Source organism: Solea solea, chromosome 16, assembly GCF_958295425.1.
Source record: "Solea solea chromosome 16, fSolSol10.1, whole genome shotgun sequence".
In the NCBI taxonomy this organism is placed as follows: Eukaryota; Metazoa; Chordata; class Actinopteri; order Pleuronectiformes; family Soleidae; genus Solea; species Solea solea.
Genome location: NC_081149.1, coordinates 17,889,037 through 17,902,774, shown reverse-complemented (window position 1 = coordinate 17,902,774; position 13,738 = coordinate 17,889,037). Strand labels below are relative to the sequence as shown.

The window sequence follows — 13,738 nt, the reverse complement described above, 5'->3', positions numbered from 1 at the left end:
CTGATTGTCTGCACCTGGTGTTAATCAGTTCATGCTCCTTAAATACGCCCTCCTCCCTTTGTCCTGTGTCACTGTGTCATGTATGTTTCCTCGTCCTGCACCTCATGGTTTCCCTTCTAGATTACCACGTCTGCGTCATCTTGTTCTCTGTGCCTGGCTCACTGTCGTCTGACCCTGTTTTGGATTGATTACCTGACCTTGAGTATGGCTTTGCTTTGTTAAAATAAACTATTTTGTTTAAAGTGAGATCTCTGCCTCTGCCTTGTGTATTTTGGTTTGTGTTTGAGTGCGTTGTGGCCGTGACACACATTATTGTTCTATAGAGGGCAGGGTTTGTTAATCAATCAGTCGTTATCAAGCTTCTGCAGTGCTTTCTGATGAACTGACCATTTGAATCAGGTGTGTTGGAACCCTGCTATAGAGGGCAGTTAAAGCCTTATTTTTCTCTCATTTGAAATGAGACTGTAAAAATATTCTCAGTCATCTCACTTTACTCATCTTTGAACCACAAGAGCTTAATCCTAGACTAACTGCAAGTAACAATAACTGCACACTTTGGAAGGTCATAAAAACAAATGCAAATCTACTGGAGTTCAACTGAAGCAGAAAAGTGAATGAGATGCTTTTGATGGTGCTTTATTTGCAGTGTCACACATAATAAATTCTTCTACCACTTTATTCTCGACAGGGTCACGGGAGGTGCAGGTGCAAATCGCGACTGACATAGGGTAAAAGGCGGGGTACACCCTGGACATGTGACCAGTCCATCACAGGGACACAGAGACAAACAAGCATCCACTCTCACACCTACAACCAATTTAGAGTGTCCAATTTGCCTCATCCCCAAATCTGCATGTTTTTTAACCCCCACACACACGGGGAGAACATGCAAACTCCCTGCAGAAAGGCCCTTGTTCTGACCAGGTCTTCTTACTGCAAAGGCAGCAGTGCTATCCACTAACCCTGTGTTCCAAATAAAAATAAGATTATTTAGAAAAGAGAATCTGGGCTGTTTCATCATGCCTAAAATGTGAATATATGAGGGCATCATGTAGCATTTATATTTAATAAATTGCTGTTAATCTTTTTAGTTTTAATATTAAAATATGTTCTTGTCAGCTGTAAATTACTGTCTAAATGATATCACATTTGTTTAAAAGATAAAATGAAGAATTATAATAGAATAACAAACTATTTTATGAATATTGTTTAAAAGTATCAATCTTTTCGGTATATTAGGACGACATCATTTACAGCAAAAGCAAAACTGACAGTTATTGTATCACTTTAAACACAGAGTAAATGTGTTTGAATAAGTTGAAGCAGAGGTGATTTTCACTCTGTTCCTATAATAACTCTGAACACACTCTTTTATTGGCTCCAGTTACACCAACACTGATGCTTCACATATTTGACTCTATGCAAACTCAGTGATCTTCCTATAAAAAGTCAACATCAGACTGACAGTGGAGCTCACAGCACGTTAGATTCATCATAAACCATGTTTCCTGTAGCTCTGCTGCTGCTGCTGTTGGCAGCTGGATCCTGTGAGTCTCTCTAGATTTGTCAGAGTCAACAAATGTTTCTTTTACAGGAAAACTTGATCATTTATAACTCAACATTTTATTCTTTTAACAGGTGTGAAGTGTGAAACATTGACACAGCCAGCCTCTGTGACTGTGCAGCCAGGTCAACATCTGACCATCACCTGTCAGGTCTCTTATTCTGTTAGTAGCTATTGGACAGGTTGGATCAGGCAGCCTGCAGGGAAAGGACTGGAGTGGATTGGAAGCGGAGTTGGATCCAGCACATACTACAAAGATTCACTGAAGAACAAATTCAGTATTGACTTAGACACTTCCAGCAACACAGCGACTCTGAATGGACAGAATATGCAGCCTGAAGACACTGCAGTGTATTACTGTGCCAGAGACACAATGATACAAACCATCAGTAGACATGAACAAAAACCCCTCAGTGCCTGAACACTTGTAACATGAATCCACCAGAGGAGGAGCCTTCAGACCACTGATGATTTCACACCAGTTTACTGTTAGTATTGTTAGATGACAAAAATATATTTTTTATAAACAAATTAATGCAAATGTAAATAAATTGTTGTTAACTTAGTACAACATGATTATAAATATAGGTTTTAAAAATGAAATATATTCAAATAATAAATGTTTTGTTAAAATTAGAAAATTCACAATTGTAGTGGTTAGCACTCTCACCTTGCAGCGAGAAGACCCGGGTTCGAGCCCCGGTTGGAACAAGGGCCTTTCTGCATGGAGTTTGCATGTTCTCCCTGTGTGTGCGTGGGTTCTCTCCGGGTTCTCCGGCTTCCTCCCACAGTCCACAAACATGCAATGTGGGGACAGATAAATTGGACACTCCAAATTGACCATAGGAGTGAGTGTGAGAGTGAATGGTTGTTTGTCTCTATCTGTGTGTGGACTGCGATGGACTGGCGAACTGTCCAGAGCTACATCGCGCCTATCGCCCGATGTAGCTGAGATTGGCACAGCACCCCCCGCGACCCTCTGGCAGAGGATAAAGCGGTAGATGATGACTGACAACTCCAAATCTAAAGTTGTCCCACAGACCTGCACATATTCAGGGTTTGGAGGTCATCACTGGAATTCTTGGATCAGACAGGCACCTGGAAAAGGACTGAGTGAGTTGCTATCAGTGATAGTAGTGGCACCATATACTACTCTCAGTAGCTACAATGACAGTGACTGCAGTTGGTTCAAATTAAAGCTGTACAAGAATGTACAGTGTTTGTTTCACAGGGATGATACTTCCTGATAATGTATTGCAAAAGGCACATATTGCATGAAAGACAAAAATGACTGTAAACCCAGTAATACGTGCACACAAACCACAAAAATCAATATCATTTGGAAAACAGAACAAAATGTGTTTGCAGGATTCCTATGACGACACATTTTAAAACATATTATACACAACAATCTTAGACTAGAGAAATAGGTTCTTACACTGAACATTGGTCGTACATGGTTAGATCATACACACAGTAATGAGTGAATGTTTATTTGTGTACAGCCATCCACCCAAAAACAGAGTTCGTAGCACTTAAAAACATGGGCTGCCAGCAGAGAGTGATACCAAACCTAAGTCTCTCAAAAACATCTCAACCACAGGATAAGAAAACAATGGTCCACATTAAAATATAGACAGCTGAGAGTGAAAAGGAAGTTAAAGACACTTTTATCCATAAATGAGAATCATCTTATTGACCTATTTTAAAAAATGTGGCAACCGCCTTGAGCTATGTTTCAGCATAGTTTTTCATTGGGATTGCAGTTGCTGTTTTAAACACTGAAGGTCACTGTTGTACATATTTTACACACGTGACCTTGAACTGTGTTAAAACAACACCCACACTCAAACAGCATAAATGTACACAAGCACACACACACACATACACATTGTCATGTCCCGTGTTCAGTGTTAAGTCTGCGTCAGTTAGTTTAGTTTATGTGTACTCCTGGTTTTATTTTGGTGAAGGGTTTTTCTGTCTTCCTGTCTGCACTTCATCTGTCTCGTCTAGTCTCGTTGATTCCCTGATTGTCTGCACCTGGTGTTAATCAGTCCATGCTCCTTAAAAACGCCCTCCTCCCTTTGTCCTGTGTCAGTGTGTCATGTATGTTTCCTCGTCCTGCACCTCATGGGTTCCCTTCTAGATTACCACGTCTGCTTCATCTTGTTCTCTGTGCCTGGCTCAAATGGGTTGTTATCAAGCTTCTGCAGTGCTTTCTGATGAACTGACCATTTGAATCAGGTGTGTTGGAACCCTGCTATAGAGGGCAGTTAAAGCTTTATTTTTCTCTCATTTGAAATGAGACTGTAAAAATATTCTCAGTCATCTCACTTTACTCACCTTTGAACCACAAGAGCTTAATCCTAGACTAACTGCAAGTAACAATAACTGCACACTTAGGAAGTTCATTAAAACCAAATACAAATCTACTGCAGTTCAACTGAAGGAGAAAAGCGAATGAGATGCTTTTGATGGTGCTTTAATTGCAGTGTCACACATAATAAATTCTTCTCCCACTTTATCCGCGACAGGGTCATGGGGGGGCGTTGGTGCCAATCCCAGCTGACATAGGGCAAAAGGCGGGGTACATCCCGGTAGTCAGTCCATCACAGGGACACATAGAGACAAACAAGCATCCACTCTCACACCGACAAACAATTTAGAGTGTCCAATTTGCCTAATCCCCAAATCTGCATGTTTTTCAGTTTTAATATTAAAAAAGTTCTTATTTGTCTCGTCTGTAAGAAGAATTACAATAGCATAAAATAAAGTAACATATAATTTTATGAATCTTGTTTAAAAATATCATTATTTTCAATACATTAGGGCAACATAATATACGGCAAAACTGACAGTTATTTTATTACTTTAAACACAGTGTAAATGTGTTTGAATAAGTTGAAGCAGAGGTGATTTTCACTCTGTTCCTATAATAACTCTGAACACACTCTTTTATTGGCTCCAGTTACACCAACACTGATGCTTCACGTATTTGACTCTATGCAAACTCAGTGATCTTCCTATAAAAAGTCAACATCAGACTGACAGTGGAGCTCACAGCACGTTAGATTCATCATAAACCATGTTTCCTGTAGCTCTGCTGCTGCTGCTGTTGGCAGCTGGATCCTGTGAGTCTCTCTAGATTTGTCAGAGTCAACAAATGTTTCTTTTACAGGAAAACTTGATCATTTATAACTCAACATTTTATTCTTTTAACAGGTGTAAAGTGTGACACATTGACACAGCCAGCCTCTGTGACTGTGCAGCCAGGTCAACGTCTGACCATCACCTGTCAGGTCTCTTATTCTCTTAGTAGCTATCGGACACATTGGATCAGGCAGCCTGCAGGGAAAGGACTGGAGTGGATTGGAAGCTCACGAGATGGATACACCACATACTACAAAGATTCATTGAAGAACAAATTCAGTATTGACTTAGACACTTCCAGCAAAACAGTGACTCTGAATGGACAGAATATGCAGCCTGAAGACACTGCAGTGTATTACTGTGCCAGAGACACAATGATACAAACCATCAGTAGACATGAACAAAAACCCCTCAGTGCCTGAACACTTGTAACATGAATCCACCAGAGGAGGAGCCTTCAGACCACTGATGATTTCACACCAGTTTACTGTTTCTGCATTAAAAGTTCACAAATTGTTCCTCATGTAAAATAATAATATTTATTTATGTCAGTTTAAACACACCAAACTTACAGTCACTACAATGTCATTGTATATATTTTTTGTAATGTAAAACGATTTTAAAATAATATGATATAACATAATATAATGGTTGAGGTATCTTTTCCAAAAGCATTTAGAAATTGTTGTTTCTATTTTGTATTAATATTGTTATTTTCCTCTCCAATCCAATCCAATCCAACTTTATTTGTTAAGCACTTTAAACAAACCACAATGGACCAAAGTGCTGTACAGAATAAATAAAAGGCATTATACATAAAAGGTTCAAAATGAGATAAAACAGCTTAAAATAAATTAGAATCATAAAACACAATAAGAATTAGCAGCCATACAATAAAAAACAATAAATTCTATTCAAATTAAAATATGTAAAATAAATAAAAAAACAAACGTCTCATGAGGTTTCAAAGGCCAAAGAGAAAAGGTGGGTTTTAAGGAGGGATTTAAAAACAGACAAGGACGAGGCCTGTCTTATGCGCAGTGGCAGATCGTTCCAAAGTTTTGGAGCTGCGACAGCGAAGGCACGATCCCCTCTGAGCTTCCGCTTAGTTTTAGGCACACTCAGGAGCAGCTGATCAGCTGACCTGAGAGAGCGAGCGGGTGAGTATGGATGTAGAAGCTCAGAGAGGTAGGACGGGGCAAGACCATTCAGGGATTTAAAACAAATAAAATCATTTTAAAATCGATCATGAAATGTATCGGCAGCCAGTGGAGTGAAGCTAAAATTGGGGAAATGTGCTCAAATTTACGTGTGCCAGTTAAAAGACGTGCGGCAGCGTTTTGTACCATCTGAAGACGGGCAACGGAGGACGCACTAACCCCCACATAAAGCGAATTACAGTAATCCAGCCGAGTGGTGACAAAGGCGTGAATGACTATTTAAAAATGCTGCCTCGAGAGAATTGGCTTTATTTTGGTCAGCTGCCTCAGTTGAAAAAAGCTGGATTTAACAACAGACCTGATCTGGTTGTCAAACTTCAGATCAGTGTCGATTTTAACCCCCAGGTTTGTGGTAGTGTGTTTTAAAAGCGGTGCCAAGCAGCCCAGATCTACTTGGGGGGTCCCAGTGGTGCCACCAAACACCATCACTTCAGTCTTTTTCTCATTAAAACTTAAAAAGTTCAGAGTCATCCAGGCCTTTATGTCATCAAGACACTGAAGTAAAATTTTAAAAGAGTTAACTTCGTTCTTTTTAATAGGCATGTAGATTTGACTGTCTCTCCAGTGAATTACTGTCTAAATGATAACACACCAAAGGTGATATCTCAGAAGAACTGAATCATGTGAACAAAGTCTTATATTAGGATGAAAATAAATAAATAACATGTTTGAAATAAAAGTAAGGTAACAAATACATACACTAACAACCCACATTGTATCTTAAAATAATGAAAACAAATTGTATCACTTACTGTAGATATTAGGTTATAATCACAAAAGGTAACAAAAGCAATATCTGAAAAAGCACAATTTTAATCTATAAAAAAAAATCTCTTGGGCAAACCAGCTTCATGTTTTGGTGCAATTTTTGTTTACTTTAAGTAAGAAATGAAATACAGAAAAATACAGATTTATTAGCAGAAGAATTCATTTGACAGTGACATAATGCAATAGTGATATACTGAGTTCACTTATAAAATGTCTTGACAGTAAATGAAAATCACTCAGGAAAACTTAAATATGAAGATGTAAGTTCAATAATTCATATAATAACAATTAGAGCAATGATTCTTGTCATAGTTTTCAATACTGAAAAGTACACATTGTTTGAAAATATAAATATTTTTGGTCTGTTATATTTAGCGCTATATCATTTACAGCAAAAGCAAAACTGTTATTTTATCACTTTAAACACAGAGTAAATGTGTTTGAATAAGTTGAAGCAGAGGTGATTTTCACTCTGTTCCTATAATAACTCTGAACACACTCTTTTATTGGCTCCAGTTACACCAACACTGATGCTTCACATATTTGACTCTATGCAAACTCAGTGATCTTCCTATAAAAAGTCAACATCAGACTGACAGTGGAGCTCACAGCACGTTAGATTCATCATAAACCATGTTTCCTGTAGCTCTGCTGCTGCTGCTGTTGGCAGCTGGATCCTGTGAGTCTCTCTAGATTTGTCAGAGTCAACAAATGTTTCTTTTACAGGAAAACTTGATCATTTATAACTCAACATTTTATTCTTTTAACAGGTGTGAAGTGTGACACATTGACACAGCCAGCCTCTGTGACTGTGCAGCCAGGTCAACGTCTGACCATCACCTGTCAGGTCTCTTATGATCTTAGTAGCTATTACACTGCTTGGATCAGGCAGCCTGCAGGGAAAGGACTGGAGTGGATTGGAGTGGGACGACATGGATACACCACATACTACAAAGATACACTGAAGAACAAATTCAGTATTGATGGAGACACTTCCAGCAACACAGTGACTCTGAATGGACAGAATATGCAGCCTGAAGACACTGCAGTGTATTACTGTGCCAGAGACACAATGATACAAACCATCAGTAGACATGAACAAAAACCCCTCAGTGCCTGAACACTTGTAACATGAATCCACCAGAGGAGGAGCCTTCAGACCACTGATGATTTCACACCAGTTCCCTGTTTCTGCCTTGAAAGTTCACAAATTGTTCTTAATTTAATATAATAATGAATTAAATCAGTTTAAACACACCAACCTTACAGTCACTACAATGTCATTGTCTATAATTGTTGAAATGTATAAAGATTTTAAAATAGTATTCTGTAACATAATATAATGGTTGAGGTATCTTTTCGTGAAACATTTAGAAATTGTTTCTCTTTTGTATTTTTATTCTTATTTGCCTCAGCAGTGAATTACTGTGTAAATGATGTCACACCAAAGGTGATATCTCAGAAGAACTGAATCATGTGAACAAAGTGTTTTATTAGGATCAAACAAATAAATGTTTGAAATAAATGTAAGGTAACAAATACTTTAACAAATAACCCACATTGTATTCTAAAAGTATAAAAACACATTTTATTGCTTGGATATTAGGTTATAATCACGATCTATAACAATCTATAATAAAGGTCTCTTGGGCAAAACCAGCTTCATGTTTTAGTGCATGATTTGTTCACTTGAAATAAAAAATGTAAACACAGAAAAATACAGATATATTAACAGACTAATTAATGCAACAGTAATATAATGCTATAGTGATATACTAAGTTCACTGATAAGATGTGTTGACAGTAAAGGAAAATCACTTAAATATTGAATATTTAAGTTCCACAATTCATAAAATAACAATTAGAACTGATGCTTCACATATTTGACTCTATGCAAACTCAGTGATCTTCCTATAAAAAGTCAACATCAGACTGACAGTGGAGCTCACAGCACGTTAGATTCATCATAAACCATGTTTCCTGTAGCTCTGCTGCTGCTGCTGTTGGCAGCTGGATCCTGTGAGTCTCTCTAGATTTGTCAGAGTCAACAAATGTTTCTTTTACAGGAAAACTTGATCATTTATAACTCAACATTTTATTTTTTTAACAGGTGTGAAGTGTGAAACATTGACACAGCCAGCCTCTGTGACTGTGCAGCCAGGTCAACGTCTGACCATCACCTGTCAGGTCTCTTATTCTCTTAGTAGCTATTGGACACATTGGATCAGGCAGCCTGCAGGGAAAGGACTGGAGTGGATTGGAGAGAAAAACACTGGAGGCTCATACTACAAAGATTCACTGAAGAACAAATTCAGCATTGACTTAGACACTTCCAGCAAAACAGTGACTCTGAATGGACAGAATATGCAGCCTGAAGACACTGCAGTGTATTACTGTGCCAGAGACACAATGATACAAACCATCAGTAGACATGAACAAAAACCCCTCAGTGCCTGAACACTTGTAACATGAATCCACCAGAGGAGGAGCCTTCAGACCACTGATGATTTCACACCAGTTTACTGTTAGTGTTTTTAGATTTCAAAAATATATATTTTATAAACAAAAAAAAGAAAAAAGTGAATAAATTGTTTCTCATGTAAAATAATAATATTTGTTTATGTCAGTTGAAACACACAAAACTTACAGTCACTACAATGTCATTGTATATATTTTTTGTTATGTATAACAATTTTAAAATAATATGATATAACATAATATAATGGTTGAGATATCTTTTCCAAAAACCTTTAGAAATTGTTGTTTCTCTTTTGTATTGTCAAGTTATGTGTTGTTTTAGTGTGTATTTGTTGGCCACAGCTCTGCCCAAACTTGAAAAACGGCTGATCAACTGTTGAAGGACGACGATGGACAACTCAATTCTGTTCAATCTTCAGTTTTTTATTTTAGGGCAGAATGGGATGAACAGGACGTAACGGAATAGATTAATACCCTAGGATAAACAGTGAAAAAACAAAGCCATTAATAGCATATCATTTCAGTTCATACTTCTTAATATAAAAAATACATGATAATAATAATGTTAATTGTACTTGATAAATGAAGACTTATTCAGATTAATTAACTTAAATCACTCCAAAAAGGTTAACCATTAAAGTAACAAAGCTACACCAAAGGTTATGATTAAAGTACAAGTAACAAAGTACTTCAAATCACCTCTATCATCATAAACCAAATAAATAAGTTTCCAAATTACTCAATTTAAATAAAACATTGCATCCACAAACACACAATCAAAGGCATTTGGGAAGCGTAGCCTCCAAACTTAAATTTCAACACTACTATACCAGTGGTGTCTTCAATTGTTGATCAGATGCAATGGCTGTGAGGTGTCTCCAGGAGAAAGCAAGGTGACTGAACCAACTCCAAACATTTCACACCATGCTTGCTGTATTCCTCAGGCAATTCCTTCCTGTTACCTGGGGCTCCACCACTGATGTGGTTGCCCCCTGCAGGTTTGGAGTGTCAGGGATCCGTTAGTTGGTGGGATTTTGGCTCTTTGCTCAGTGAACCAGGTTTTGACACAACATGTATTATTATTGTTATTTTCCTCTCCAGTGAATTACTGTCTAAATGATAACACACCAAAGGTGATATCTCAGAAGAACTAAATCATGCGAACAAAGTCTTATATTAGGATGGAAATAAATAAATAACATGTTTGAAATAAAAGTAAGGTAACAAATACATCCACAAATAACCCACATTGTATCTTAAAATAATAAAAACAAATTGTATCACTTACTGTAGATATTAGGTTATAATCACAAAAGGTAACAAAAGCAATATCTAAAACAGCACAATTTTAATCTATAAAAAAATAATCTCTTGGGCAAACCAGCTTAATGTTTTAGTGCAATTTTTGTTCACTTTAAGTAAGAACTGAAATACAGAAAAATACAGATTTATTAGCAGAAGAATTCATTTGACAGTGACATAATGCAATAGTGATATACTGAGTTCACTTATAAAATGTCTTGACAGTAAAAGAAAATCACTCAGGGAAACTTAAATATGAAGATTTAAGTTAAATAAGTCATATAATAACAATTAGAGCAATGATTCTTGTCATAGTTTTCAAATACGGAAAATTACACATTGTTTGAAAATATAAATATTTTCGGTCTGTTATATTTAGCGCTATATCATTTACAACAAAAGCTAAACTGACAGTTTTTTTTATCACTTTAAACACAGAGTAAATGTGTTTGAATAAGTTGAAGCAGAGGTGATTTTCACTCTGTTCCTATAACTCTGAACACACTCTTTTATTGGCTCCAGTTACACCAACACTGATGCTTCACATATTTGACTCTATGCAAACTCAGTGATCTTCCTATAAAAAGTCAACATCAGACTGACAGTGGAGCTCACAGCACGTTAGATTCATCATAAACCATGTTTCCTGTAGCTCTGCTGCTGCTGCTGTTGGCAGCTGGATCCTGTGAGTCTCTCTAGATTTTTCAGAGTCAACAAATGTTTCTTTTACAGGAAAACTTGATCATTTATAACTCAACATTTTATTCTTTTAACAGGTGTGAAGTGTCAAACATTGACACAGCCAGCCTCTGTGACTGTGCAGCCAGGTCAACGTCTGACCATCACCTGTCAGGTCTCTTATTCTCTTAGTGGCTATTACACAGCTTGGATCAGGCAGCCTGCAGGGAAAGGACTGGAGTGGATTGCAACGGACAAAACTTATAAAGATTCACTGAAGAACAAATTCAGTACCGATGAAGACTCTTCCAGCAACACAGTGACTCTGAATGGACAGAATATGCAGCCTGAAGACACTGCAGTGTATTACTGTGCCAGAGACACAATGATACAAACCATCAGTAGACATGAACAAAAACCCCTCAGTGCGTGAACACTTGTAACATGAATCTACCAGAGGAGGAGCCTTCAGACCACTGATGATTTCACAGCAGTTTACTGTTACTGCCTTAAAAGTACATTTTTTTTTACTTTTTCAAGTATCTTAGAAAATTAGGGAAACAAAGACACAGTTCTAATTTGATATAATATTTTCTTCACTTTTTATAAATTGGAACCACTTAAGCTGTTTTTCCTTGTATCAGGAAAAAGATATCCGTGATATCTCAAACAGTACATACAGTTAGTAAATGACACAATCAATGACTTTTAACAGTGAAATGTCAATAGAATTACCATTAGTAGCTGGTTAACTGTTAAACTTTCAAACTAAATCAGAGACATCACTCTCACAAACTCCTCAAAGAAACATGAAATTCCTATTATTAAATGCAAAAACAAAATTATCATCATCATCAATATGGACTTTGAAACCTCCAACCAAAGTGGCCCTACATTAACAAAAAATTATTAAACTCACTAGCTCCTTTATACTTTCACTAACTGAATTGTAACTTTTTCCAATATGTGTCGATCAAAATATAATATAAATAAAAATATAATTTTTACTAACATTTAAAAACATTTTTCATGACTTGCAGTGAAAATGTGTGCAGCAGCACTTACTCTTTTTTGTTTTATAATAGAAGAGCTAAGGTTTGAATTTAACGGCAGACTGATGTAAAACACGAGACAGAGTGGATTTCAAAAGTTTATTGATACATTGGAAACTGGAATACTGAGTAGTTAACGATTCAAATATTGTCAGTGTGTTATATTTAGCACTATATCATTTATAATAAAAGCAAAACTGTTATTTTATCACTTTAAACACAGAGTAAATGTGTGAATAAGTTGAAGCAGAGGTGATTTTCACTCTGTTCCTATAATAACTCTGAACACACTCTTTTATTGGCTCCAGTTACACCAACACTGATGCTTCACATATTTGACTCTATGCAAACTCAGTGATCTTCCTATAAAAAGTCAACATCAGACTGATAGTGGAGCTCACAGCACGTTAGATTCATCATAAACCATGTTTCCTGTAGCTCTGCTGCTGCTGCTGTTGGCAGCTGGATCCTGTGAGTATCTCTAGATTTGTCAGAGTCAACAAATGTTTCTTTTACAGGAAAACTTGATCATTTATAACTCAACATTTTATTCTTTTAACAGGTGTGAAGTGTGAAACATTGACACAGCCAGCCTCTGTGACTGTGCAGCCAGGTCAACGTCTGACCATCACCTGTCAGGTCTCTTATTCTTTTAGTAGCTATTACACAGGTTGGATCAGGCAGCCTGCAGGGAAAGGACTGGAGTGGATTGGAGTGAGAAGCACTGGATACACATTCTACAAAGATTCACTGAAGAACAAATTCAGTATTGACTTAGACACTTCCAGCAACACAGCGACTCTGAATGGACAGAATATGCAGCCTGAAGACACTGCAGTGTATTACTGTGCCAGAGACACAATGATTCAAACCATCAGTAGACATGAACAAAAACCCCTCAGTGCCTGAACACTTGTAACATGAATCCACCAGAGGAGGAGCCTTCAGACCACTGATGGTTTCACACCAGTTTACTGTTAGTATTGTTAGATGACAAACATATATTTTTATAAACAAATGAATACAAATGTAAATAAATTGTTGTTAACTTAATACAACATGATTATTAATATAGGTTTTAAAAATGAAATATATTCAAATAATAAATGTTTTGTTACAATTACAAAATTGACAAATCTAAGGTTGTCCCACAGACTGACCTGCACATATTCAGGGTTTGGAGGTCATCACTGGAATTCTTGGATCAGACAGGCACCTGGTAAAGGACTGGAGTGAGTTGCTATCAGTGATAGTAGTGGCACCACATACTACTCTCAGTCAGTCTGAAGCCTCTTCACCATCTCCAGAGACAACAGCAAACAGCAGGTGAATCTGCAGATGAACAGACTGAAGACTGAAGACTCTTCTGTTTATTATTGTGCTCGACAGCTACAGTGACAGTGACTGCAGTTGGTTCAAATTAAAGCTGTACAAGAATTTACAGTGTTCGTTTCACATTGATGATACTTCCTAATAATGTATTGCAAAAGGCACATATTGGTTAGTAGCACTTAAACACATGGGCT

The 13,738-nt window shown here is 37.1% G+C and overlaps 6 gene segments (V, D, J or C); all 6 read left to right on the top strand.

Moving 5' to 3' along the window:
* Window positions 1-1,501: 1,501 nt before the first annotated feature.
* LOC131475865 (immunoglobulin heavy variable 3-23-like) lies at window positions 1,502-1,931 on the top strand (the record flags this gene model as incomplete). The annotated part of the segment is given in 2 exon segments: window positions 1,502-1,547; window positions 1,639-1,931. Coding segments are annotated over 2 exon segments (339 nt in total), but the record flags the coding sequence as incomplete, so codon positions are not given.
* Window positions 1,932-4,649: 2,718 nt separating this feature from the next.
* Window positions 4,650-5,082, top strand: LOC131475860 (Ig heavy chain V region XIG14-like; the record flags this gene model as incomplete). The annotated part of the segment is given in 2 exon segments: window positions 4,650-4,695; window positions 4,787-5,082. Coding segments are annotated over 2 exon segments (342 nt in total), but the record flags the coding sequence as incomplete, so codon positions are not given.
* A 2,253-nt stretch (window positions 5,083-7,335) lies between these two features.
* On the top strand, window positions 7,336-7,768 carry LOC131475901 (Ig heavy chain V region XIG14-like; the record flags this gene model as incomplete). The annotated part of the segment is given in 2 exon segments: window positions 7,336-7,381; window positions 7,473-7,768. Coding segments are annotated over 2 exon segments (342 nt in total), but the record flags the coding sequence as incomplete, so codon positions are not given.
* A 907-nt stretch (window positions 7,769-8,675) lies between these two features.
* On the top strand, window positions 8,676-9,108 carry LOC131475696 (Ig heavy chain V region XIG14-like; the record flags this gene model as incomplete). The annotated part of the segment is given in 2 exon segments: window positions 8,676-8,721; window positions 8,813-9,108. Coding segments are annotated over 2 exon segments (342 nt in total), but the record flags the coding sequence as incomplete, so codon positions are not given.
* A 2,013-nt stretch (window positions 9,109-11,121) lies between these two features.
* On the top strand, window positions 11,122-11,536 carry LOC131476024 (immunoglobulin heavy variable 2-70D-like; the record flags this gene model as incomplete). The annotated part of the segment is given in 2 exon segments: window positions 11,122-11,167; window positions 11,259-11,536. Coding segments are annotated over 2 exon segments (324 nt in total), but the record flags the coding sequence as incomplete, so codon positions are not given.
* Window positions 11,537-12,637: 1,101 nt separating this feature from the next.
* LOC131474913 (Ig heavy chain V region XIG14-like) lies at window positions 12,638-13,070 on the top strand (the record flags this gene model as incomplete). The annotated part of the segment is given in 2 exon segments: window positions 12,638-12,683; window positions 12,775-13,070. Coding segments are annotated over 2 exon segments (342 nt in total), but the record flags the coding sequence as incomplete, so codon positions are not given.
* Between the last annotated feature and the right edge of the window lie 668 nt (window positions 13,071-13,738).